The sequence below is a fragment of the Lemur catta genome, chromosome 3 (genome assembly GCF_020740605.2).
Source record: "Lemur catta isolate mLemCat1 chromosome 3, mLemCat1.pri, whole genome shotgun sequence".
Classification (NCBI taxonomy): Eukaryota; Metazoa; Chordata; class Mammalia; order Primates; family Lemuridae; genus Lemur; species Lemur catta.
Window position 1 is genome coordinate 90,536,795 of NC_059130.1, and position 27,563 is coordinate 90,564,357.

The 27,563-nt window shown below is 44.5% G+C and overlaps 1 protein-coding gene across 1 annotated transcript in view; it reads left to right on the forward strand.

Annotated features, from left to right (window-relative positions):
* AGBL4 (AGBL carboxypeptidase 4) overlaps nt 1-27,563 on the forward strand; it is a 1,191,358-nt gene that overhangs the window by 1,128,483 nt on the left and 35,312 nt on the right. The window contains 2 exon segments of the mRNA XM_045546549.1: nt 14,385-14,537; nt 16,987-17,149. Of these exon segments, the coding sequence (XP_045402505.1) occupies nt 14,385-14,537; nt 16,987-17,149 (316 nt within the window).

The window sequence follows — 27,563 nt, forward strand, 5'->3', positions numbered from 1 at the left end:
GTGGTTGTATATGGATATATGTTTTAAATTTAAGTCCACTGTTTATGACTGCTAAGATACTAGAATAGTGCCACTCAAGAGAACTTTCTGTGATAATGTTAAGGTTCCTTTACACTGTCCATTACAGTAGCTTCCAGCCACATGTGGCTATTATGACTGTGGAACTATATTTTGTAAAGTTAATTTTAATTAATTTAAATTTAAATAGTCATAATTGACTAATGTATTAGACAGTATGGTCCCAGAATATGCCTTTGTTTATACCTGAAATAATTATTATGCTATGAAAAAAATTACATAACACCTCTGCCTTTTAGGCACTTGGACATGTACTAATTCACTTAACCCATGTCAGCCTTGTAACATGAGTGGTCCTATTGTCACCTTCTTTTTGCTGATGAGGAAACCAAGGCTTAGAGAAATAAAGTGACCCAGTTAGTTCAAGGTTTGAGCCCAGACATCCAATTCCAAAGCCCTTTCATAGCCATGCTCGTGCTCTCTTGTGGCAGTGTATGTATAATTTCCAAGGTGCATGTATAGTGTCTTGCTACAGATCACTCTGGCTGCAGAATGGAGAATGGATTTGCTGGGGGTGTAGGTGTTTTGAGTGGAAACAGAGAGGCCAGCTGGAAGGCTACTGCACAGTTCAGAACCACAACAGCCAATTTCAAGCACCAAACCACTGGCCTCCTTGCCGGGAGCCTCACAGACTAAGTGTCAGAGCTGGAATGACCTTTAGAGATCATCTAGTGCAAGTTCTTATTTGAAGAATGATGAAACTGAGACACACAGGCAAGGAGGTGATTTCCCCAAGGTTGTCAGAGCTGGCACACGAACTCCCATTTCCTGCTATGATCTTTTTTCTGCATCACAGACCATCATAAAAACAGATTTTATTATCACCAACCTCCGTACCTCCATCCAAATCCCTCTTTCATTTTTAGAGACTGCTCCTGTTTTCTTAAATGCCACCAAGTTATCTAAAAGGTGAGAATTTAGTTCTCCCTAAACAAATCAATTTTTACAAAGAATAAGCAAATCCTCCCCCAGAAGTTTGAGCGTGTCCTCCAGAGAATACAGAAATTCATACAAGGTGTCTTAGAAGCAGATAGAAAAAGCTTATTCCATTTTTTAGACAAGGAAACAAAAAAAGCCCGAGCACAACTCTTCTGATGCCTGATAATATTCTCCTCTCATCTCTCATTTCCCCACAACTATTTTGTCTTAAGGCTCTGGGAGCCTGTGGGAAGCTGCCGTGTGATTTTTATCTCCATGATTAAAGTGTTACACTTTATTGAGTTCTTTACATCAGCAGCAAAATCTGCAATGCAGGATTTTACATAACACCTCATTTTCTTCTCGCACCATTACTGTTATTAACCTGGTGGCAATAAACAGAAAATACAGCTTTGCTTATGATGTACTCTTTATTTTTGTTCCAATAGCAAGAAGGAGAAAAAAAGGGGAAAGAACCCAGAGAGAACAAGAAAGATTTTTTTCTACCCATTATATTCCTTTGATGTCTGCCCTTCTCTCCCCCTGTTCCACAGCAGCCTTTGCCCAAGATCAAGGATGGAGAGAGTCTCTGCTCAAAGATGTTTTCTTCCCCATCGTTAACTCATGCATTTATTCATTCAATAAGGATTTCCTCAGCACCTACTATGTGCCAGACATTGTGCTAGATGTTGGACACATAAAGATTAATGCAGTGTGATTTAAGATCTTGAGGAGTGCTCGGCCCAGTGGGAGAAATAGACACACAAAGCAATAATAATGACACAGTGAGACGGGTACAATAAAAATGAGTGACAATCTACTTGAAGGAGGACATGGGTTAGGGAAGTCTTCACAGAGGAAGAGATGCTTGTGTTGGGCCCTGAGGATGGCTAGGGAGGGCAAGGCATTTCTGCCTGAGGGAACAGCAGAAGCAAAGCCTTGGGAGGCACAGAAGAGCATGGCACAATCTGGACACTCTCACTTCGGCAGGAGAAAGTGTAGCGTCCCCGTCAGCAGACAGTGGGAAACGAGGTTGGAGATCGAGGCGGGTCATCGATGACCTGATATGCGTGTACAGAAAATATCTCCCATGCCTGCCAAAAATCTACCCTCTTGGCTCCCAAACACCACACCAAAGATTAAAGAATCGTGGCAGAATGATCGAGTGGGAAGAATTTGTACTCTGGGTAGAGGATCTAGATTTTATCCTTGGCTTTGCCACTTACTAGCTGTGTAACCTTGAATGGTGCACTCATCTGTAAAACAGGTATGGTGAGAAAGAGATAATGACTGTGAACAAGTTGTACAGGTTGTTGATAGTATTTCATGTGTCAAAGGAAAGGAGTTAGGGGAGCAAAACTCCAGATAATTCAAAAAGCCAGAGAAGCCATGAGTTCATTCTCTCTGCTTCTGATGAAGCCTTCCATGTAGACGTGGATGAAGGTGCCTGCACTTTCTGGAACTTCCCTTCAAACTAAGACATAAAGTCTGGTTTGCTCCCCACACCTCCTTGTCTAACCCTTGCCCAACTCTCGGTCCTGCTCTCTGACTCCTTGCTGCTTTCTGGCTGAGTGACGCAGTCCATAAAATCAAAAGTCTTCTCTTTGGAGAGAGTGAATCCCTGTAACAAAATAATAGCTCGAGAAAACCCTTGCCTTCATCTCATTGACATCCCAATAGGGGACCCAAGTATTTCATTATGTGTATTTAGATGTTTGATTTTTTTAAAACTCTTGTTCTGATTCTGTATGCCAACAAAACTGTGCAATGCTTATGCTTGACTTATATTAATAAAGAGCTCTATTGTTATAGGAAACACATGATTATGTGGGGAAAATGTTCTTTTCATTCAAATAGTCATATTTAGGAAAAATCAACTTGTTTGGATCAAAAGATCATAACCTAAGACCACAGAACGTCTGATAGCATCTTACTCTAACTGGGGACAAGTACCTAGGAGGCAAACATCCAACTTAGACTTATAAAATAATGACACCCCCAATCTCAGTGAATGGCCACATAGTCCACCCAGCCACCCAGGCCAGAAACCTGGGAATTAGTCCAGACTTAGGTCCCATGGTTTTTCCCTTAGGAAAAAACAAGTTGATTTTTCCTAAATATGGCTATTTGAATGAAAGGAACAGTTTCCCCACATAATCTTGTGTTTCCTATAAAACAGTCCAAACTTAGGTCCCAAACTGCCAGGCTCACTTTGTGATAGGTTTCATGTTTGTAACCTTCTTCACATCCTCCCTGCCCTTGCTTTAATTCAGGGCCTTATCATTTTTTAATTAGTTCTTGCTTGGATCATAACAAAAATGTCCTAAGTAGTCTACCTGCCTTTGAATCCTATGACCTCCAATTCTTCCTCACTGCGTCCAGAACAGTCTTTCTAAAATATAAACGTAATCATGTCATGCTTAGTGGCTCACAAGGCCTTCCACAGAGGAATCTGTGGAAGTCTCTGCAGCCCCTGTCCCCACCCCCCATGCCCTCTAGTCATGCCAAACACCTGAGAGTCCGCTCAATGGGCCAGGTGGTGTTGGCCTTGGGGCTTTTGCTCTCAAGCTCCTTCTGGCTAGACTGTCTTTCCCTCCACTGGAGGCGCCTTTCCTCATCGCCCACTTAGTGAGCACCTTCTCATCTGCCCAGACCTTGCTCAGCAGTCAGCTCCTGGGCAAAGTCTTTCCCGACTACCCACTAAGTTGATGGTTTCCTCAGCCCTGCTTTCACCCAACCTCCACCTACATCTCTTGCTGCGCCTGAAAGGCTCGTGTACACTTACTTGTTTCCTTGCCTGTCTTCCCCCACTGTACTCTGAAAAGAGAGAGAGAGGTGGGGAAGGGGGAACAGGAGGAGAGAAGGAATGAAGAGAAGGAAGAGAGAAGGGGCCAGAGGAGAGGTGGGGAGAAGAAAGGGGAAGAAAGGATGAGGGAACAGACGTCAAATCACTGCCTGTACGTTTCTTCTTCCCTTCTCTGCTCCAGCTGCCTACACAGGACCCATCTTATTTTTCCCCAGGATAAAGCACGTAATTTCAGCATGAATGTTGGCACCCTTGAACGCTTCTTTGAAAAGCGGCGAAAGGTACTCTGCCAAGTGGGAAGGCTGCATTAGCATGGGGAGGTGATTGAGCTGCTGCCTTGCGGTAGGCTCTCCCCACAGGGCCATGCCAGGGAAAAAGACCTTGCACTTGTGTCTTGAAGGAGATAAGGTGGGGGCTGGCAGCATCTGTCCTCAATTAGAGGCCAAAGGAAGGAGGGAAAAAAAAGAAAAAAAAAGCACAGTGCAAGGCAGGAAGATGAGCTATTTGAAGGATATAAGATTCTCAGGATATAATGGTGGAAAGGGCCCTGAGCAGTCACAGAATCCATTCTCTAAATGGGGAAATTGAAGTCCAGAGGGGGAGAAGGACTTCTTCAGGGTCACAGAGCAGGGTAGGAGGAGAGCCAAGATGAGCTTCCTGGGAAGAGAGGAACTAGCGCTTACCTACCAAGGAACTATGGTACCTGCGGCTCAGTGGTTAGACATGTATCCTTACCTCTCTGAATCAGCTAACGACCTCCTGCAGTAGGTGTCCCCAAGTATTCAGACCACAGCTATTTACTGAGTTTCTAATATGTGCCTGGGGGTGCCCCAGTTTCATCAGCCTTTGATTTATAATGAAGCAACATTAACTTTTAATTATCAAATTAAAATATCCCTCAGCTCTCACAGGCTTAAATATTATATCTCAGCCATCTTCGTAGCTGAGAACTCCCTGATTATTTTGTCTCATCTTCCTGCTCAGGCTGGGGCTTCCTGAGAGAAAGGTCTGGCTTTGCCACTTGTGTCTATGTCCACTTGTGATGCAGGAGTGGGCACGTAGGGTGGCCCTTGAGGGTGAGGATCAAGCAGAGGCTTTGGAGAAGACGAGATGCAAGCTAGAATCTCACCTCAGCCACTGACTTGCGCTTCCTTCACATCCCTCATTGCACATACAGTGACTTGTAAAATGTCCATCATCCCCGCAAGGTTTTGACCTCCGGGAGGTCCATATTCCCAGTGCCAAGCACAGCACCTGCACGTAGTACCACTGCGTGATTGAAAATATATTGAGAGTGTATGAGATGCCAGACATTTTGCCAGGCACAAAGCCAGGTACCTTGTTTAACTTTATGATAATCCTATGAGCTTGGAATTATTATCTTTAATTTTCAGATGAGGAAACTGAGGCTCAGAGAGGGAAAATGACTATATCTTTTCTGTTTAAATATGTTTAGATACACAAATGCTTACCATTGTGTTACACTTGCCTACAGTATTCAATACAGTAACATGCTGTACAGGTTTGTAGCCTAGGAGCAATGGGCTATGCCATACAGCCTAGGCGTATAGTAGGCTATTCCATCTAGGTTTGGTTAAGTGCATTCTGTGATATTCACACAGTGATGAAATTGCCTAATGATGCATTTCTCAAAATGTGTACCTGTCATTAAGTGATGTATGACTGTACTATGATTTCTTGGGGGAACTGTCTCAACTCCCTTCATTCCTGTCCCCCATTATCTACATGATGGACAAGGTATCTTTTTATAGTATTTCCCTGTTAAAATGTCTTTCCATTGTACATAGGATAAACTCCAAACACTGACCCAGGCCTGCAAGGCCCTGTGTGGTCCAGACCCTGCAAACCTGTCCCGGCTCACCTCCAGTGTTCATCACAGTCTGCTCTTTGAAAATGCCACGCTTGTCCTTGCTTTGGGGCCTTTATCTGCCCAGAATTCTCTTGCTGACTTCTTCAAATGGCTGGTTCTTTTCAGTTTTTGAGATTCAGCTCAAATGTCAGTGGCCTTCCCTGATCACACTATCCAAAGTAGACCCTTCCCCATCCACTCTGTTATTCACTATCCTATGGCTCATCTTAGTGCCTTTATAGCATGTATTACACTCTGCAATGACCTGTCTTACCTGCTGCCTATGCTCTGTCATCCCCACCTCGTTAGCTCCTTAAAGGCAGGAACCTTATCTGTCTTGTTCACCCCCGGGTCCTGTGATAGCTCTGGGAACATATTAGGTTCACAGTAAATATTAATATTTGTTGAATGAATGAATCAACTAGACGATAAATACTTTAACAGAAGGATATTTAAAAAAATCTGTGGGATTCCAGAGAAGGGAGCTGCTTTCCCTGGGGAATTCAAGGATGACCTTTCTGTCAAGGGCCCACCTGGGCTGGGCGGTGAGAGAGGAGTAAGATGTTACCAGGTGGGGAGAGGAAGGGTGCAGGTGAGCATTCCCAGTGGAAGGAACTGACACGCGAGCCCAGAGTAGCAGAACACGAACGTGCTTGGGAAGTTCCAGGTGGTTCTGGAAAGCTGGAGTGTAAGAGGGAGGCAGGAGAGGAAGTGCCTGAGGCCTGTGTCCTTGGTTCCCTGGGCCAACTGCCTGGGTTTCCTATGTGATTGTTCCTTTTTGTCACCTTGATTTATCACATCCCTTTTTATGGCAGGAAATTCTGTGCAGCCACATTCAGGACGTACCTGAGGAAGGAAGTCTTAACCATGCCACTTAAGAAATACATATTATACATGATAAAGGACCTTTACATTACTTTATTTATTTGATTTGCTTTGTCGTTATTAAAAAGAGAGTCCTCAATTTTTCTGAACATTTTTCCTTCCTGCCTTAGGACTTATGTCCTAACTTCCAGATATAGTTTTTACTTCTTAAAAAACAGGGAAATATTTTAGTTGATAACAAAAAGAATAGATTTGGGACTTTTTTGCCTCAGTCCCATAGGGAAAACATTCTTCCTGGGACAAATTTTAAGGAGGGAGTTGTCTGGAAGTTCCCCAACACTTCTTCCTCTTTCCCCGGCCGTGTATCGCAATGCATTTTTGAGAGGCTAAGGAGGATCATCTCAGTCGCTAGACCTCACAGTCCCTCTGCTCAGAGATGAAGGGAGGTGCGTGGGGCTTGCCCTACTGTGGGGGGGTAATTGTCTTGCTCAACTGCAAGCTCCTGAGAGGACCGCAGGGTGCCAGTCATGGGGGCCCAATAGCCGGATGCTATCCCAGCTCTGGAACATCTTGCTGGGTAACACTGGGCAAGTTACTTAAGCTCTCTGAGCTTTGTTCAGTTCCCTCCTGTGTAAAACAGGAATAAAGATAAAGCTCACCCTTCTCGACTTGTCGTTACCCCTGCCTAAGCTTCAGTTTCTTCCTCACCTCCAAACCCGAGCTAAAACCTGCTGCCCTTCCTGGATTGGATTGCCCTGGATTGCCCTTCCTTCATTGGCCTGAAAATCTGAAGGGCAGCGGGTTAGTGCTGCCTCAATCAATGTGAAGGATTCAGCACCACGTCCGAGCACCCAGCTCAGGTTTCGGCCTGCACCAAGTGAGAGATGAAGCAGGAAAGCAGCTCAGAATGTAGAAAGAAAACCCATTTCCTCCCTGGTGTCTAGGAGGAAGCAAACTCCACACTAAATTATGTGGCAAATATGCCCCAAGGTAGTTTTAATTTTATTGGCGCTGATTTTAATTTACTCTTTAGGCCCCTGATTGCAGGATGAGCTGTTGGCTGCTGGCAAGGGGACAGCCCTTCATCACTCTGTTTTAATTAAGGTTCTTAAGTTTGGAAGAAAAGAGCAGAGAAGCTCCCCCACCACCTTCTATTCTCATTCCCAAATTGTAATTAAGGGCCCTGCATTAGTGACACAACCCTTGCTCTGGCACGGCCACAGAAAAGTACCTCGTTCTACTGCTGGTAAAAACTGAAGATGCGTTTGTTCACTCATTAATTCCCTCCTCCTTCCATCGGTTCGTTTTGTCATTCACTCTTTCATCCAACCTTTAATGACAACCTACTGCATACCAGGCCTTACTCTGGTCCTGTGGATTAAGAAAAATCATCATCGGCCGGGCGCGGTGGCTCACGCCTGTAATCCTAGCCCTCTGGGAGGCCGAGGCGGGTGGATCGCTCGAGGTCAGGAGTTCGAGACCAGCCTGAGCGAGACCCCGTCTCTACTAAAAATAGAAATAAACTATCTGGCCAACTAAAAATATATATAGAAAAAATTAGCCAGGCATGGTGGCACATGCCTGTAGTCCCAGCTACTCGGGAGGCTGAGGCAGTAGGATTGCTTAAGCCCAGGAGTTTGAGGTTGCTGTGAGCTAGGCTGACGCCACGGCACTCACTCTAGCCCGGGCAACAAAGTGACACTCTGTCTCAAAAAAAAAAAAAAAAGAAAAATCATCAGTATATGATCCATGCCCTCAAAGAGATCACAGTCTAGTGGGAGATGAAAATAAAGGATTATTATGTTGTGTTGTAAGTGCCGTGAGAGAGATACGTACCCTGAATCGTGAGAACACAGAGGAGACTGTTAACTCAACCGGAGGGATAAAATAAGGCTTTTTGAGTAGAGATTTTGTACTAATCAAGATGAATAATATTAGCTGCTATAACAAACAATCCCCCAATCTCAGTGACTTTATACAGTGAAGGTTCATTTCTCTCTCACATCACTGTCTGATGCAGGTCAGGTGACTCTCCTGGCCACTTTCTTCTAAGTGTTGATTCAGAGACACAGGCTTCTTCTTTCTTATTATATCATCAATTTTACATGCAGCTTCCATGCAGAAGGGCAAAAGAGAATGTGGGCAATTGTGTATGAGTTTTCTGGGCAGGCCTGGAAGTTGTCACCATTGCCCACATTTCATTTGATCCCAACCAAATGGCAAGGGAGATGGAAATGTCTTCCGAGGCCCAGGAAAACGAAATGCAATAGGTGAACATCTATTCAGCTTCTGCATGAAATTTTAAGGTTGGGTCACAGTTAATTAGATAAAGAGCTAGAGAAAGTATATTCCAGGCGGAGAAGATATTGTGTGTAAATCTGGAGACAAAAATCACAAGCAAAGTGGTTCCAGGTAGCTCCACCTGGCTGGAGTGTCAAGTATCAGACCAGAAGTGGCAAGAGCTGGGACTGGAGAAGGGACCAGATCTTGCAGGGCCTTTTAGAACAGATTAAGGGGCTTGGACTTTATCCTGTGAGCAACAGGGAACTATAGACCAGTTTTAACTAGGGAAGTGACATAGTGTGTTTGCATTTAAAAAGGTCACTCTGGGTCAGGCCCTGGTGGCTCATTCCTGTAATCCTAGCACTTTAGGAGGCCAAGGTGGGGGGATTGCTTCAGGCCTGGAGTTTGAGGCTGTGGTGAGGTATAATGACACCACTGCTCCTAGCCCAGGTGACAGAATGAGACCCTGTCTCAAAAAAAAAAAAAAAAAAAGATTACTCTGAAGCAACAAGGAAACCAGTTAACCAGTTAAGAAGTTATTATAGTAGATCAAGTAAGAGAGGATGGGGACTTGGATCAGACATGGTCCCTATCCTCAAGGAACTCATAGACAGACATGCTTATCAGCCAGATTAGGCATATCACAGTAAGTACTAATGTCAAGGCCCAAGCAAGAAGCTGTGTGTAGAATGAGGGATTTATTTTAACTGAGGATAAGAAGAAGTCATGAAAAGTTTAAGGAAATATCTCCTTTCTCTCATCCATTTATCACTTATACAGATGAGAGAATTGATTCACAATGATGAGTTACTCCTTACTCTTGGTCACAGATTATGTTAACATTAGAACCAGAACTAGAACCCCTGCTTCATTCTAACTGGGCCAACACAAGTCCATAAGGCCAGTTTAGGCACAAAGCATAATCAGGCTATTGTCAGAATTAGTCTTTGTTTGGCATTCCCAGAAAAGTGCTGAATATGTGTAACAAAGAAAAAGAAGATCTAAGACCTCAAATTCAGACTCCTTTCACATAAATTTCCTAGACCTTTTCCTACTTTATTTCCAGCCTCTAGAATCTCAAAGTAGAAATCTTAAAAATGAACTAATCCTTTAAATTGTTTTGGAGGTACTAGCCAATGCAGTTAGGCATGAAAAAAAATTATAAGCATAAAAACTAAAAGGAAGAGATAAAATTATTATGTATGGGTGATAAGATTACATGGAAAGTGCTATCTCTTTATTCACCCCTGTTATCCAGGCATTCTCACTTTCTTGTTGTTCTTCAGACATACCAAGTGCAAATGACTTTTGCACTTACTTCTGCTACTTGGACGACCCTTTCACCTGATATTCTCAAGGCTAACTCTCCTACTTCATTCAAGTCTCTGTATTTTTAAAACTTCTATTACTTTCTGTTCCCTTACCTTGGTTTGTCTCCATGGCATTAATGCTTCATGACATCCTTCATATTTATTATTTGATTTATTTATTTTCTTTCTCTCACCATAGAATGTAAACTCTTTGAGATCAAAAGCCTTCCATTGTGTTCATTGCTATATCTCTGGTGCCCAGAATACTTCCTGGCACATATTACCAGTACCTAGAACACTGTCTGACACATAGTAGGAACTCAGTAATTTATTTGCTGAATAAGTAAACAAATGGAAATCCAAGAAAATTAGATGAGATATTACAATAAAATAATAATAGATTTAGTGAAGTGTGTGGGTACAAACTTTATATGTTGAAAACAAAAGCCTTTGTATTTACAGAGAACCCCTAGGTAGAAGACTTAATGAAAGAAAACATCACATTTACAGCAGCAACTAAAAATATAAACTGCTTGAGTAGAAAAAAGGAGTATTCAGGATATATATGGAAAAAAAAAAACTTTAAAAGCTTCCTGCTGTACCCAAAAGAAAAGTTGAATAAATGGGAAGTCAAAACATTCTTAGATAGGAAGTTTCAAAGTCAAAGGAGCCAATTCTTCCTAGGCTAATCTGTAAGTTTAACATGATTATATTACAAATATTGAGAATATTGACAGGATTATGGGGTGTGGGGAAAACTAAACAAGCTAATTAAAAAGATTGTATAGGAAAATATGCAAGAAAATCCATGAAAGTTCAGAAAAAGAAGTGTAATGAGGGGATACTGGCCCTCCAAATAGTAAAGTGTGTTATAAACAAAAAAGAATTAAAACAGTGTGGTACTGACATATAATAGACAAATGATTAAAACAGAATGGAAAGGTTTTTTTTAAAAAAATACATACAAAAATTTATGTGGTAAAGATGGCTTTTTAAGTCAGTGGAGAAAAGATACACAATTCAATAAATGGCATTAGGACAATGAAATTTAATCCTTACCTCACACCCTACATCTATATAAATTGAAATTGAAACAAAATATTTAAAAATAAACAACAAGAAATAATAAAAGAATTTAACCCAGAAACCACAAAAGAAGATATTGATAAATATGCATAATTTAAAAATTTCTACATGGGAGAACGTACTAGTGAAGTAAAGTAAAAGGACAAATGACAAAATATTTTTATACTACATGTAATGGCTAGTTTCTCTACTATATAGCTTCTATTAATATATTTCAGTAAGAAATAAAGCCCAACACAATTCTTAAAATGGGCAAAGGAAATGAACAGATAGTTCATAGAAAACAAAATGCAAATACTTTTTAAACATATGAAAAGATGCTTAACCATACAATAAAAGATAATTATATAGTACTCAGAGAAATTCAGATTAAAACTACTCTTAGGTATAATTTTCCCCATATAACTGGCAAATATCAAAAAGTTTGGTTACACTCATGTTGTCAAGGTAACAGAGAAAGAGACACTGTAATACATGGCTAGGAGTATACTGTTCCTTCTAAGGCCAGTTTGTCAATATTTATCAGAATTGAAAATGCACATAGGATCTAGAAATTTTACTTCTAGGAATTTACCCTACATATTATTGTTTATGTGTGAAATAATATATATACAAAGTCCATCACTAAGGCATTGTTTCTAACAGAAAAAGATTGGAAACACCTTAAATGTCCATCAATATGGAACTGGTTAGTTTCTAAATGACTATTTAAAAGATTGAAGTGACTCCATGTACTAAAGAAAGAATCACATATAAGAAATATACAGAGGGGAATAAAAGGATATCTGAAGAGTGTGTTTAGGGTGCTACCATCTGTAGAGAGAGGTTCTGGGAGTGGGGGGATATTTACTTATAAATGCACAAACTATCTCTGGAAGGATACATGAGAACCCGATAACATTAGTTACCTCTGAGGAGCAAAACTGGGTGACCAGAGGATAGGGGTAGAAGGGAAGGTTTTCACTGTAAATTATTTTACATCTTTTGACTTTTGCATCATATGAATCAGTCAATATAATTCAGCTGCTGGTTATTTAAAGTGAAGTCCCATTAGCTGCTGGGAGTAGGATGGGGCAGTGGAAGCCACACTGAATGGTTGTCAGAAAAGCCAGGTTCTTCGCTAACTTGCTGGTCAGCCTTAAGCAAGTAACCTCCCCACACAGGACCAATCTGAGAAAGGTCAGAGAAACTGGTTTCCAAGGCCCTCTGTGGCACTGACAGGCAGAGATACAAACTGCAGCTTTTCCTTACACATTTCTTAAATCATCTTTCTACCTCCTCCTTTCCTCTGCAGCTCATCAAAAGCTCAGAGGAAAAGACAGACAATTGAAGAAAATAAAATTGCGAAGATAACTTTTATAGGGCTCCTGTTGAATCATTGTGTATTCCACCTCCAAAGCTGAAAATGATGAGTTTAATATCACGCGGAGCAGTGCATCTTGTATTTCTCAAAAGACAGCTTATGCTACCCAGAGACGGGGAGCTCGGCAAGACATAATTTTTCACTCCAACTCTGAGGCAAATGAAATGACAGTCATTGAGCCCACATTCTAGAAGCAACATGGTTTTCATTTGGTTTTAACTTCGTTTGAAAGTGTCCCTAGGAGGGAGAATCCTTCTAAATGTGCACTTCTTCTTTCCCAGGACTATGTGCTAGAAAGGGGACGAAAGGTAGCCAGGTTTTGCCTTGACTGTTTCTAGTGTTGGCCATCGATGATGATAAGTTAATTAATTGTGCCAGGAAAGGAGGCCTAGAGGTCTTTCCCAGTTATTGCATGAGCCTGGACAAGTCCCATCCCCATTTGGGGCCTCCATTGCTTTCAGAAAGGATTAATAGACATTTGGGCTGATATATAGGAAGAGAAGGTTAGATTTGGAGAGCACTGAAGATGTGTATGGCCTAAAATCCCCTGGTTTCTGCCAGTCCATTAGGGTGTGTAGAGTAGTCTCTCTGGGGTTGTTTGTTCAATCATTCTGCATACAGTTGCCAAGCACACTTCACTTCCAGGAAATGGGCTCTTTACAGATAATCCTCCTACCTTCAGGGAAAGTTAACAATTATAACATTCAAGCAAGGAAGTGTCTTAAATATGTGTAAGTAAAGAGCAGAAAAGAACTAGTCAATGTCATCTTTATAGATTGCAGAGACTTTTTTCCCCATGTACTATTTATACATTGTTGAGGAGCAGATATAAACAACATCATGAAACAAGGTTAAATGAAAGAAGTAACTAAGACTTCATATATAAAGCCCCCCAAATGGTGCCTGGCATGCATTAGATAATCAGCAAATGAATAGTAATTATTATTGCTATGTTTGAGTCCCACTATAACGCTCTGAGGTTGGAATTCAAATACCCTTTTTTCAGTTAAGAAAGCTGAGGCTCGGCCGGGTACGGTGGTTCACACCTGTAATCCTAACACTCTGGGAGGCTGAGGCGGGAGGATCACTTAAGCCCAGGAGTTCAAGACCAGCTTGAGCAAGAGGGAGACCCGAGACCCTGTTTCTACTAAAAATAGAACAAACTAGCTAGGCAACTAAAAATAGAAAAAATTAGCTGGGCATGGTTGCACATGCCTGAAGCAGTAGGATTGCTTGAGCCCAGGAGTTTGAGGTTGCTGTGAGCTAGGCTGATGCCACAGCACTCTAGCCCAGGCAACAGAGCAAGATTCTGTCTCAAAAACAAAACAAAACAAAAAAGAAAGCCAAGGCTCAAAGTGGGGACATGATTTATACGAAGATCCTCAGCTAGAAATGGCCAGGTTGGGGCAAAAGTATAAGCAGGCCCAAAGTAAATACACTTATGGTACCTGGAAGGTACTTCTCATTAATCAGAGAAATAAATTCCACTAATGTCTAGTCATGAATGTATTAACTGTTCTGAGGAAGTAACATCATGACTTAACCTAACAAAAACCTCACTTCTTCAGAAGACCTCTAAAGAGGGATGCTAATGGCAGTGCTTTCAGACCCTGAGGGCAGACAATGTTAAAAGTGAGGAGAGCTTCATCCTCACCCTCTCAACCCCTCCCATCCCATCGCAAATGGCTGCTAAATCTGCTGACCCATGCGGGACAGCTTGAAAGAAAGTGTGTGTGTGTGTGTGTGTGTGTGTGTGTGTGTGTAGGTGTAGAGGTATAGTGTCTGGTCCCTTTAAGGCAAGCTCTATGGCCCAGACTTCTCATTTGTTATCCTCTCTCTCAACAGAAAACTAGCCTGGAGTTCTATATTGACATCCATGCCCACTCCACCATGATGAATGGCTTCATGTACGGCAACATCTTTGAGGATGAGGAACGCTTCCAGAGGCAGGCCATCTTCCCCAAGCTCCTCTGCCAGAACGCAGAGGACTTCTCCTACGTAAGTCAGGCACTCTCTCGGCCAGCCCCAGCCCCCACACCCCCCACCCTCCTCTTCCTCTCCCCACCTCCCTGTCTTCCTCTCACTCCTTTCACGGGAACACCTCCTCTGTACCAGGTCTTGCTGGGTGATAAAGGTAGAGGCAAACAAGCTGTGTCCATGCCCTCGAGCAGCTCATGGCCAGTCAGGGAGGGAGAGGGGCTGGCATTTGTTCAGTGGTTCTGACTCCAGCATTAACAAGAGGAAGAAGCTCACAGAGCGCCTACCACAGGCCAGACCCGACCCAGGATCGCTCTCACCCACCCAGGTTTTTTTAGTATGAGCACAACACGTCTGCTAAAGGGGGTCACACACCCACCGTTCTCTTCCTCCATGACTCCTTCTCAGCCTTGATTTCTTTGCAATTGGTCGGTGATCATTCTCCAGCCTGCCTGCATCATAGCTTCCTGGGCGGACAAATGCAGTTATAGATATGAAATACTTTGCAAGCAGTAAAGACCTCAACAAACTCCAGAGACTGTTGCTCTTACAACCCACCTCACGTGCTGAGGAGGAATGGAGAGGCTGTGGGGTTGGGTAGCAAAAGCAGTGTTGGAAACGGGCAGGGAGAGAAGATAGGGAGGGGACTGGCATGTGGTGTGGGGACAGGCGAGAGAGTTTTTTGCACATTTTCCTTTGTTTTGATACTAAGTCTCTGGGGCCTGTTATTTCCATGTGGCCAGAGGGGAAGAGGCCCACAAAGGCCACAGCAATTTTTGAAGCTGATGAGCTGAAAACTCACCTGCCCATTGCTTCAGGCCTGCGCATTAGTGGAGATGATGAATTTCTCCTTGTGGTAAGATGCACTTTGAATCCCAGAACCTATAAATGTCAGACCAGGAAAGGAACTGGGAGATTATTTAGCACATTTTACACCCAGGAGTAAAGAGTGGCCCCAGGAAAGCTGAGCATCTAGCGCAAGGTCCCCCGGCACTCATGGTAGACTCCGCGCAGGTAGCTTCCCATCTGCAGCTGTGGGACAGAAGCAGCCATGCTGGCTCCTGTGAGAATCTCAGTAGAATGGCCAGCCCTGTCTTCTAGAAACCACTGCAGTTTCAGAGCAGACTGTGGCTTCCAGAGTCCAGGTTCCCTGGAAGGCTGTGTCACAGGCCTCAAAGACCCTTACTGGGGTGAGGTTTCCAGGGACCTCAGAAGGGGCACAGTCTGGGACCCCTATTTCTGGGCTTGCCTGATGATGTCCCTACATTTCAGCCTCCTTAGGAGCTCAGGTCTGGAGTCAAAGTCCTCCATCCTAGTCCAATGGCTCTCTCCTCCCCTCTCCTCCCCTCCCCTCTCCTCTTCTCCTTGATGCCCAACTCTAAAACCCAAGAGTTGGATCCCACTACATGGATTTCAAAGGTCCTTTCAGATCTGACCTATGATTTTCTGATCTTTTTCTTTACCTCAAAATAAACACACACACACACATACACACACACACACACACACACACACACGGTTTCTTTCATTGTCTTTCTATAGATCTTTCTTGTATTACTGTTTCCTTTCTCTCTCTTTTCCTTATTCTCTTACCTCCTGCTAAATAAGACACGCATTCTCTTATTAAAACCAGTCTTTTCATTGACTTAAATTTCCATGGGTTGGCGTAGAATGCCCTCTAATCTCAAGTGAACTGACCTTCACAACTCTGTGCAGGATGTGTTCTTGTCACCTCCACTGTGCGGGTGAGGAGACTGAGGCTAAGACAAATAAGGCGACTTGCCTAATGTCCCAAGGTCGGCAGGTAGTGCTGGGGCATGTTTCTGAACGGAGGACTGGGGCTCAGACGGGCTTGCTCCTCTCTCTGTCCGCTGTGATGGACGCCGTCGGCATCTCTGTGAGGGAGCAGTTGTGATCCCACTCTCTGGTGCTGCTGCACGGGAGTTCAGCTGTCCCCAGTGGAGGGGGACACTGGGGTGTCTGGAGTCACTTAGTACTGGGTTCAAGTTTGTGCTGCATCACTTGCTTCACTTCTGTGTGCCTCAGTTTCCTCATTTATAAGTAAAATGTTGACACCTACTTTAAGGGGTTATTTTGAAGCTTAAATGAGACACTACATGGGGAAAAATATAAAGCTGAAAGCACTGCCCAAATTTTAGTTCTGATTATCATCATAATATAGTTGCTTCTTGTTCTCTGTCTGTTCTTCCCTGCTCCACCCATCCACACCCAAACTTCCACAAATATGTGTTGAGTGGCAGTTCCTGTGCCTCAACAACTCTGCTGGGTGCTTTCATTTCGTTATGTTTGTTTATTTAATCAGTCCTCATAGTAATCATGTGATGTGGGGTTAATATCCCACTTTTCAGATGAGGTAGCTGAGACCAGAGGTGTTGTAAGATTTGCTAAAGATCCAATACCCAGCGGGTGCCCAGCCCTGATTCTCTGCTTCCTACTTTGTCTTTCCCAGTCCAGCACATCCTTTAACCGGGATGCCGTGAAAGCGGGAACTGGCCGTCGCTTCCTCGGTGGACTCTTGGACCACACTTCCTATTGCTACACCCTGGAGGTCTCCTTCTACAGCTACATCATTGGGGGCACCACGGCTGCCATGCCCTACACTGAAGAAGCCTGTATCCTTGGCAGGTGCCCGCCCAGCCCCTGAGCCAGCCCTCCTGCAGCTGAGAGTATGCAAGTTTGGCGGGTCACGGATTAGGTCCCCAGCTCAGGTAAGGGCTGAGACTCGGGGGTGAGGATGGAGGTAGCTGGTTCTGCTGCAGGCATCTTTAGATTGTCCAGTTGCCCCTGCCCTTCGTATGGACGCCCCAGCTGCCTCTGCCATGTCCCGTGGACCCACATCTGCCTATATCTCAGCTGCTCCTGTCTCTCTCTCCCCCCCCTCATGAGCCAGTGAATCTTCTACCTCCTGAGTGATATATGTCCCCAGGGTTGCTGAGGAAGAGCTTAATGATCTTGTCTCCTCCTCCTATCCCTGAACATATGAGTCTCTATTTTCTCTTTTCATCTTCCGTCTTCCTGTGCTCTCCCTCTCTCATTCTCCCTCCTCTCTACTTGCCGTTTTTGCTTCTACTTGGTTTTTCTCGCCCTTGTCTCTTCTCCTTCTGTAACTCCCTCCTCACTTACTTCTTTTTTCCCCTCCTCTCCTGCTTTCCGTCTCCTCTCTTCTTCCTGTCCTCTCTCCCCTCTGCCTCCCCCCATCTTCCTTGTCTTTCCCCGTCATCCTCTGTGCGTCTTTCTCTCTGCCTGTGTATTTCCTTTGACAAATTGCTTTTCCTCTTAGTTTCCTCATAAAATTTCTCTGAAAACTCCCAGGCTTGCTATGATGAAATTAGAGGTTACTTTCCAACTTGCTTGGTTTTTCAGGGATTATTTATTAATAGTAATTCTAGTTTCCCGAGTGCTGATTTTCATTTCAAGGTCACTGCACCAGGGCTGTAACACACTGTGGCAAATTCCACTTTCCTGTATTCTTTTGTTTTTGGATTGATCCATTTCTCCTTTCCGAACAGTTTTCTCAGAGAAAGAGTTACAGTGAGGGAGGAGAAAGGAACCTTAGGTGAAGTGAAGTCTGTATTTATACAACTCCCCCCTCCCTAGAAGCAGTGCTCTTTTTAGCCTTCCTTCAACCCTTGGTGAGTGTTTACGAAGCTCCTGCCATGCTCTGTGCAGGAGAGCAGCTCTCCTGGTAGTGGCATAACTTAGAACTAGCCCACCTGCCCATGGCAGCTTAGTGGCTCTGGGGGGTCCAGTTACCTTGCTGGACACATAGAAGGGAGACGATGGCCCCAGAGGGAGGGGCTTGCAGGGGTAAGCCAGGTGTTAGAGCAGTGTCCCCTGTTGGACACTAGAGAGATTATAGTAATAGCTGAGAGTCCCCGCCTTGCAGCCACCATGACTGAGACAGTCATCTTGAAGTCTGTTTTAATGCCCAGCTGGCTCAGCAAGGCTAAGGGAGCAAGCTCTCCTCTGAGGCAGAGGGTCCATGGTTTCCAAAGTCCTGGCCATCTCTTATGTGCCACACTACCCCTCTCCACTGCCCCCAACCCCCACACGCAGGTACACATCTGCTGATGTGTGACCTATGACTTCTCCAGGATGCACTAACTCCTATAACACACGCACAGATCTCCTCCCACACTGTACCCACTTTGCTCTTCCGCAATATTGTCGCAAAGGGGTAGAGGGGTTTCCTGGAAGAAGAGTTTGAGCTTGTGCACCAAAGGGGATTCTGCAGCCCTTATTCGCAAGGAGACTCCTGACCCTCCAGAGGAGACCTGCATTTAGTTTGTTATTGCTTTAGATGTCCAATTTGATGGGTTCTCCTACCCTTTCTTATACCTCTCACATGCTTTGTGTTGGGAGTCAATGTGTTTCTTAGTAGAATGCCCCTCCCTCAGCCCAGGCCTAGGGTTTCCACCCCTCACCACCTAATCCTCACTCATCAAAAGTAAACACACCGTTAGTGTGTGTCAGGAATCACATAAGGCTACTAGGGTAAAATACTGAACAAGTAGTCAGGTTCTGGACCCACAGAGTTTTCAGTCTACTTGGGGGAACATAAAAGGAAAGATATATATAATATACATGATATAAGATATAATATATATGATAAGTTCTATGGTGGGGGAATTCCAGCAGGCTATGGGATACTTTCATTTAGCAAATTTATTGAGTGCCTGCCATAGGCCAGGTAAAGTTCTAGGCACAAGGAATGTAGCAGTGAACACATTAAAGACAAAAATGTCTTCATGTGGGGATGGCGGGAACTTACACATAGTCCTGGGAGTCAAGGAAGGCTTCTCAGTGGAAGGGCCACCTAAGCTGAGTTTTTAAGATTGAGTCTAAGTTAATCAAATTGGGTTAGGGTGTGTTGTTGGAGGGAGGACATCGTAGACAGAGAGGGGAGAAAGGAAGGTGTGTGGCAGGAGCTGTAAGTGGCCCAGTACGGCTGAAGGACTTCAGATACAAGAGAGCAGTTTGAAATGGCAGCCTGTGAGGAGCTTGAACTTAAATATGAAGGCAATGAAGAGGAATAGAAGGGTCTTTCATAAGGGTAGAAAGCCACTCTGGCTGCAGCGGAAAGGATAGCTTGGAGGGGGCCAAGACTGTAGCAGGGACATCCGTTAGGAGGCTGTAATGACAATCCAGGTGGGAGATAATCCAGGCCTAGACTAGGGTGGTAACCATGGAATATTTAGAATGTGGACTGAGATGACTTGGTAACTGATTGGATGAGGAGGGCAGTGGGGAACAGGAGCTAGTGATTGGAAGGAGTTAAGGGTAAACAGAGAGGCTGAGCAGCCACGATGCTGATGGAACCGCCCTGCCTTGTTTTGTCACCCAGAGGATGAGAAGAAGAAACTGGAGTCACACCAGGGAAGCACAGACCAATTTAACACAAGCGAAGGTGATTTAACCTGGGTCCTGTTTGAAATATATTTCTTTTAAAACTCTCCTCTCATAACCGAGGGAGACTTCAGGCAGACAGACTGTGATCTTTTTTGGCTGCTGGCTCCATGTCCTAATCAGAAAAAGAAATTACATGGTCTGATGAGAATGGCAATATGGTCTGGGAGAAAGTGTCCTCTAGTTTGGAGTCAGGAGGCCTGGATTCTGATGACAGCATCAACATCATCCCAGAGAGCACCCTTCAGCAGGTCCTCTAACCTCTCTGAGGTGAGCGTCCTCATCATTGCAGAGGGACCAAGGACCTTCACACTTCTCTAACCTCTGATATTGGACTTAAATAGAAAATATGAAAAGTATGGTGTTATGCAAAGAGAATAGACTTTAGACTCAGATGTATATGGGTTTGAATCCTGGCTCCGCCACTTACTAGTTGTGCCACCTTTGGCAAGTTGTACAACCTCAGTGGGCCTCAGTTTCCTACCCTGAGGCCCATCACTGAGTTGTGATGCGGTTAAAGGAAATAACTTACATGAGTGTGCACTACAAACTAAATATTAAGTGACTCTAAATTAAAACATTGAAAGGGCTTATGTGAGTGTGGATGTGGACCTGCAATTTGTTAAAGAAGGTAGATAGGGCTGTTAGAACAAGTGGCCAGTGGCTGTGTTGGTAGAGTTCACAGGGCAAAGGGCATTGGTGGGGTCGCCATAGTTGAGAGCCTTGCCTTGAGCACAGAACACCTACCAGTTCACACAGTGGGGGATTTCTAGTTTCCATGATGGGGTTTCTCATGTCTGTCATCCAGAGTACCCCCTTCCCAGTATCAGGACACATGGAGTCCAGGTAGTTAGCCAGAAGATGCTGGATAAAAGGAAGATCAGGAAGGGCTGGGGGAGGTAGGGAATCTCAAGGGATATTTCACCCAGGCCCACAATAGTGTCCACCTCCCCCACAGACTGGAGCATATGTGTCAGATAGTTCAGTGTTTCTCCCTGAAAAAGCACCAGCTGAACATGGCCAGGGTTTTGCTCTCTGACTTCCCATCCCTATTACATCAAGGAAATAAAGCAATGGACATAGTCACTGATGCTTACCTGGCTGTGTGACTTTGGGCTGGTTATCTCACCACTCTGAGCCTGTTTCCCCATTTGAAAATAAAAATGATACCCACTTTGCAGAGTTATTAGGAGAGTGAAAATGATGCACTATATCTGTAGTCTGCTGGTACTGCCTAACCTCTGGTAGGTACGCAACAAATGTTCCTGTCCCGACATTTCTAGCTTCGTGCAAACTACATCACTTTCCTTCTGTTGGTCAAGTCTTCAACCTGATGATCTAGCTTTGAAGCCAGCAGCTAGAGTCTGAATTCTGACTCTGCACTATGACCAGGTGGTCTTGTTCCCTCTCTTATCCTCCTTATCTAATACTTCCTACCTGTCAGAATTTTTGTGGAGTAAAATTAAGTGTAGGCTTGATCACTACTCTGATCCCTTCCAGCTCCGACATTCTAAGATTTTTCTGATTCTAGAACTCCAAGTTATATAATGCCATGCTTAGATGAATTTATGATATCAAGAATCAATAATTCTATTATTTAGTGAGTTTTAAAATTCAGTGATTCCATGAACATAAGAGTTTCTAATCTAATAGGGAAAATCAATACGAAAGTGTCCTGGACAGCTGATCAGGCAAAGCCAATAGCTACTTTCATTCTTTTAGTTTAGGAGTTCTTAATTGAGGGACCCATGGATGGGCTTCAAGGAAAGCCCATGAACCATCTAAAATTTATGCAAAGCTGTGAGTAAACATGCAGAGTTCTTTTTGGGGAGGAAGACTCATAGCTTTCAATAGAACCTAAAGGGAAGGCCTCCTTAGAGACATCTGCCCTGGCTAGTGGCCTCTGGGGCTCTTGACTGTCCACACTGCAGCAAGAATACAGCTGTGGTGTCAGAATCCTGGGTGTGAGTTCTCCATTGCATCATTCTCCCTCAGGGCCCTAATCCAGTATTTAACCACTCTGACCCTCAGTTTCTTCATCTGTAAAGTACAGATAGTGATTATTTACTTCATAGGTTATTAGGGTTACATGCGAAAATGCAGATGAATCACTGGGCATATCTTGGTGCCATTAAATATTAGTTCCCTTGCCTTTTCTTCCTGTCATTTGTTGGGTTTTTTGTTGTTGTTGTGAAATGATAAATTCCTGAGAATTTTGGACCATTTTTCAGCAAACCCTAGTTACATTTTACTGGCCTGCCAAGCAATAAATATGCTCCGTTCAAATGATTTTGGAAAGAGAGAGAGAAAGGCTAAACTGGAATCATAAAGTAACCCAGAGCTTCTCTGGCCTTTGTTTATGGTCTGGTTACAAGCCAAGAGGAAATAGCTCTTTGACATAATGGATGAGAAAAACATTGGGAACAGAAACCTTGGGTCCTGAGCAGACTGGTTTCCACCCAGGCTTATAGCTACGGACACATTGAAATCAGAAAACGCTGGCTCTGGGAAAAGGGTATGGCTGGTGTGGCCAAGAGAAGAAACCAAGATTTCAAATTCAGTTAATTGTATTGGTCTCAATTCAGAGCCCACTATATGCCTTGCACTGGGTCCTCTGAAACATATATCAGACAATGAAGATATTTCATCCAACAAAACTCATTAGATACTAGAAATAGACGAACAAAGCATGGTCCCTGCTTTCAAGATGAAGACAGTTTTGAGGGAAGGGAGAAAGGTAAAGTGACAACAGCATCACAGAGGATAAATGCTCTAGCAGAGGAGAGCTCGGCTGGCTGGGGAAACAGTGGGGTCACCTAACCCAGCTGGGGTGGTGTGGAGGGAGTGGGAAGGAAGGCTTCGCAGAGGAAGAGAAACCAGGGCTCAGACCTGCAGGATGAAGGGAATGCAGGCAGGAAAATAAGGGGTGGAGCAGCCTTCCTGGCAAAGGGAGAAGCACAAGGGGGAGCCCAGATGCCAGAGAGAGGATGCTACGTCCAAAGTGTTGGAGGGTAGCTGGGGCTGGGCCAGAGGCAGCAGGTGATTAATAAATATAAGCTGAGCCAGACCATGAAGAGAAGGAGAAATATCTGTGAAATATGTAACAGGTACATTGAACAGGCAGTACTCACAAGGTACAATTAGGAAACAACTTTATTTTTTGTCTCCCATTGGCTTTATAGATAGATAGATAGAGATCATAGATCTAGAGATATAAAAGCTCTGGCATGAATCTCTAGTCACTCTCAGGAAATTAAAGGTTCTCTAATTAATTCTAGTCACAAAACCGTCTCAGTTCAGCAATGACTATGTCTGGTCCAATCAAAAACATCAAACCTCTTTAAAGCAAAAACCTTGCTCATCCTCTAGCTCAAACCTATCTCAAATAGTCTACTCATGTGACCAAGGAGGTTAGGGTCCAGCTGTTTCCCTGACCTGGCTCTCAGCCTCCCCCCACCCCCCATCTGGCTAACAGTAGCTGTTCACCCCTCCAAGGTTGAGCAGGATGAGGGAGGGCAGGAAAGGGGCAGGAAAGGTCTCGGGTGACGAGTGCTCTCAGGAGATGGCACGGGCAATCCCTCACAAGCCTCTCCGGACACACCCTCCCTGGTGCTGGAGATCTGTTGATGTGGGCGGATGCTCAGGTCGGTTGCTTGTGGTTCCTTCCTCAATCCCTGGTGATCTGGCGGTTGCCCCTGTTGGGGCACTGCACCCCTCCACTGGCTCTCTTGTCTGAAGGTGAGCAAAAGTTTGCAAAACTCTTTTCTGGTTTTCTTTTACAAGTCCTGCATGGTGGCTTCATATCTCACTTTGAAATGTGGTGTCTATAGTCTTGGGATCTCAGCTGAAGTCATAACTAAACAGTTCCATTTTGACAATATGTTCCAATGTCTAACAGGATTGAGCTTTCTTGCTGAGTGTTTGGATATGTGTAGAGGAAAGAGTCAAGGAAGATGCCCAGGTTCTTGATTTGAACAGCTTGGTAGATGGTAGGGCCAATCACTTAGATGTAGACTGTTGGAGAAAGGGGTTTGGGAGGGGGATATTTTGGGCTCTATTTGTAATGTGTTGAGTATACAGAGTTTATATGACATCCAAATGGAAAATCTGTGGCAGCAGATAGCTCTGTGGGCCTGAAGTTGTGGAGAGAGGCTTGGGCTTTAGAGAGACTCAAAAGTGATCTTTCTACAAGGTACTACAAAGTCACAGTGAAGGAAGTGATTTTCTTGGTGTGCACAGTCAAGGTAGGCTTCTCCTTGATGGAATGGTGGAAGGAATGCTGGACTGAGAGTCAGGATCCCAATTCCAGTGTGGCCTTTTGCCCTCTACCCCCTCATAAAGTTGTGTGACTTTGGTTAAATCACTTTACCTCTGTGGCCATAGCCCGACACTAGGTTAAATCCTCAGTGAATGGAGATGACCAAATGAGTGAAGTGGAAGCAGGCCTCACCCAGCATCTGCCAGTGCAGTTGGCTCACTAACAAGGCAAAGAATTATCTGATCTGTGCTGTTCAGAGAAATGTGTGTGGGGGTGGGGGTGGGTGCCATGTGGACTTTTGTTCTTGCAGGGGAAGCTTCACCTTTTAGGTGGAGGACAGAAGAGTAGGAAGCAGTCAGGTCTGACCTGTTAGTTGGCATCTAAAGATACCTAGGTACCTCCTAGTTCTAGTTTGTCACACACAGGGTGAAAGGTTTGTTAAGACTCGTAAGCAAAAAAAGCTTCAATCAGAGGGTTTTCGGAACAGAAGTCTAAGCTGTACTGAAGTCTGTTGATTTTTTTCCACTCCTTCTTGAAGACATAGACTAAAGTTTTATCTTTAAATATGAATCCTTCTGATTGACTGGCTGGCTGAGTAGATGACTAAAACAGTAGTGGCCATGGTAAAAATAATAGTACTGAGAAAGTGCTTCATGAAAAGGGTCAGGATCCCTGCGCCGGAGCATTGGCTTTGCCTCTGACTCGCCACGTAGGTTGGAGGAGGTCTGTTCTCTACCCTGGGTCCTAATTCTCCTATCTTTAGATTAGAAAATGAAATGATGTGGTCTTTAAATTTATTTCCAGATAGATAGATAGATAATCATTTGATTTGGGCCTTTGTACCTCCATTTCACAAGCAGAGAAATTGAAGCCTGGAAAAATCAAATAACATCCCAGGGCTGCACAGCTACTGGTGGTAGAGTGGGAATTTAAGTCCAGGTTGGTCCAGCTCTAAGTGTGTGCTCTCTGCACCCTGCCTGCTCGGCTGTTGTCTCTCCTTCCTCCCTGCTCTGCCGTCAGCCCAGTTTCCTTCTATTTCCTGTAGGACAACAGGCTTTTTCTGAACCCCACAGAGGCTGGGACCCACCAGTCAGCTCTTACTAGTTCTCTAGACCTGTAAACCCTCTCTGTGACCTCTGCCCCCGGCTTTGACCTATTTGCAATCCCTGGTAGCCCAGATGTGGCTCTGGCATATGCCACCCACACCCTCTCTCTGCAGTGCCCGGTAGAGCTGCCCTGCCCTTCTTGAACTCTGCCTTGGACTGACTGCCTCCCACCTCCAGATCAGAGTATGCCTCTGATTTCTGACTGTGTCCTGCCCAGGGCTGGAAAACCAAAAAGTCATTACCTTTCCCCAGCCTCTCTCATCCCCTAAAATGAGGTTTCTAAGGATTTTATCTGCTGTTGTCAAGTTTATAGCCATAATTCGAAATGCTGTTAATATTACTGTCAGCAGAGAGCTACAAATTACAAAGTTGTAAAGTTACTTTATAGTGATAACTGTCAGCCTTCACCAGCAGCCCCGCAAGGCTCCATGGAAACCAAGCTGATGATAAAGAGAGTTGATATTGTTTCAGGATTACGCCTGTTAGCTGACAGTCAGAAGAAATCTTGGCTGGTTCCTAAGTAACTTGAACCTGTTTGTCTATGTTCATGTTCATTTGCAACTTATGCACACAGTACTTGTGTTCCCACCTTCTTGTTATACCAGTGTGGGGAGAGCCTCACAAGTGTAAGGACTTTACTGAACACCAGTTCCAACCAGTTACAGATTTGGGCCTAACTTTGACCAGCTCAAAGGACAATGGCAGGGACTGTCTACTACACTGTAGGTATTTAATAAATAGCTGTTGAATGGATGAATTCCTGGAACACTTGGGATAGGGGGAGCTTGACAACATTTAGAACAAAGGTGTCGAGTAATTTCTGCCTTTAGAGTAAAAAAAAATAATTAAACAAAAGCAGCTTTGGAAGCAGTGATTTGGGGGAATGGAGTTTCCCATGTAGTAAAATGGATTTAGGCATCTTAGTTGACACTATTAAGGTTGATATTGATCAAAAGGGCAATATGTCAATTCCCACATCCACCACACTCACACTATCCTCCTGCCAAAAATGAGGCTGACTCTGGCTGTATTAACAGAAGCAGATTTGGGGAGCAAGAAGGTGCTGGCCTTTACCCGGCTGTGCCATAAACCCCTGGAGCTCTGTGGTCATTTCTGCCCCTCACTCTGTGTCAGATATTGATTAAATGGTGCATGGGCCCTGAGGTATCAGATTGAAAAGGGAACACAAAGCTAGGTTGACTAACTGTCCCAGTTTGCCTGGGACTGAGGGCTTTGCTGGGACAGGGGACTTTTAGTGCTAAAACCAGAACTGTTCTGGACAAAACAAGATGGTTGGTTACTCTACCCAAAGCTGTGGCATAAGAGGAACTGGTAAAGGAATTAGGGATATTTTCCTTGGAAAGAAGACATGTGGGGTCTCATAATGGCTTTGGTCAAATGTCTAAAGAGCTGTCATGAAGCAGAGGGAGCAGATCTGTTCTATGTGGCCCTAGAGGTCAGAACAAGGGCAGCGGGAGGCAGCTCCATTCCAAAGCTCTGTGGGGAAGATAATGACAGGGAAGGTCTAGGACCTGGGCCTGACTCACTGAGCACCTGTAGAGCACTGGGCCCTATGCTGGTCTCTAGGGATGCAGAGCTGAGTGGCCATACCTGGAGAAATTCCGGATGTAGTGGAGGAGATGGGCAGGAGAGTGACCACAGGACAGTTGTGACAGAGAGGAGCAGAGGACATGGAAAGGAGCATCTAACCCAGCCTTGGGGGCACCAGGGGTGGGAGTATGTGCAGCAAGGAAGCACCATCACCTCGACAAAGTCTAGAAGGATGAGAAGGGTGCATAGGGCCTTGCAGGTGGAGAGAGCGGCATGTACCAAGTCCAAGAGCATTAAGAGAGCTGCTCCTCTCCTTTGGACAAGTCTGAGCCTTGGGTGCGAGTTGGGGAGTGAGAGGCGATGGGTCTGGAAAAGGCTGTGGGAACCAGTCGGTGAAGGACTAGTGATCCACAACCACACCAGCATTCCAGGGAGAGAACCATGGTAGCAACGGGGAGGACAGGTTGGACAGGGTCAGCTGGAGGCAGACGAGCGCACCACAATCAAATGGTATGCCACCTTGCCTGCCTTTCTCACTCTTTCGTCTTTAGAAGGGTGTGTTCTCTGGGAGATTGGCTCTGAAAGTAAGTCAGAGGATCTCTTTCCTGATTCTCCCAGAAAACCAAGATCCAGTTTCTCAGATTATACTCTCTGACCAGAGGTTTGGGGCTATCTCCTAGTGGAATGTTGCATAATGGACAGTAT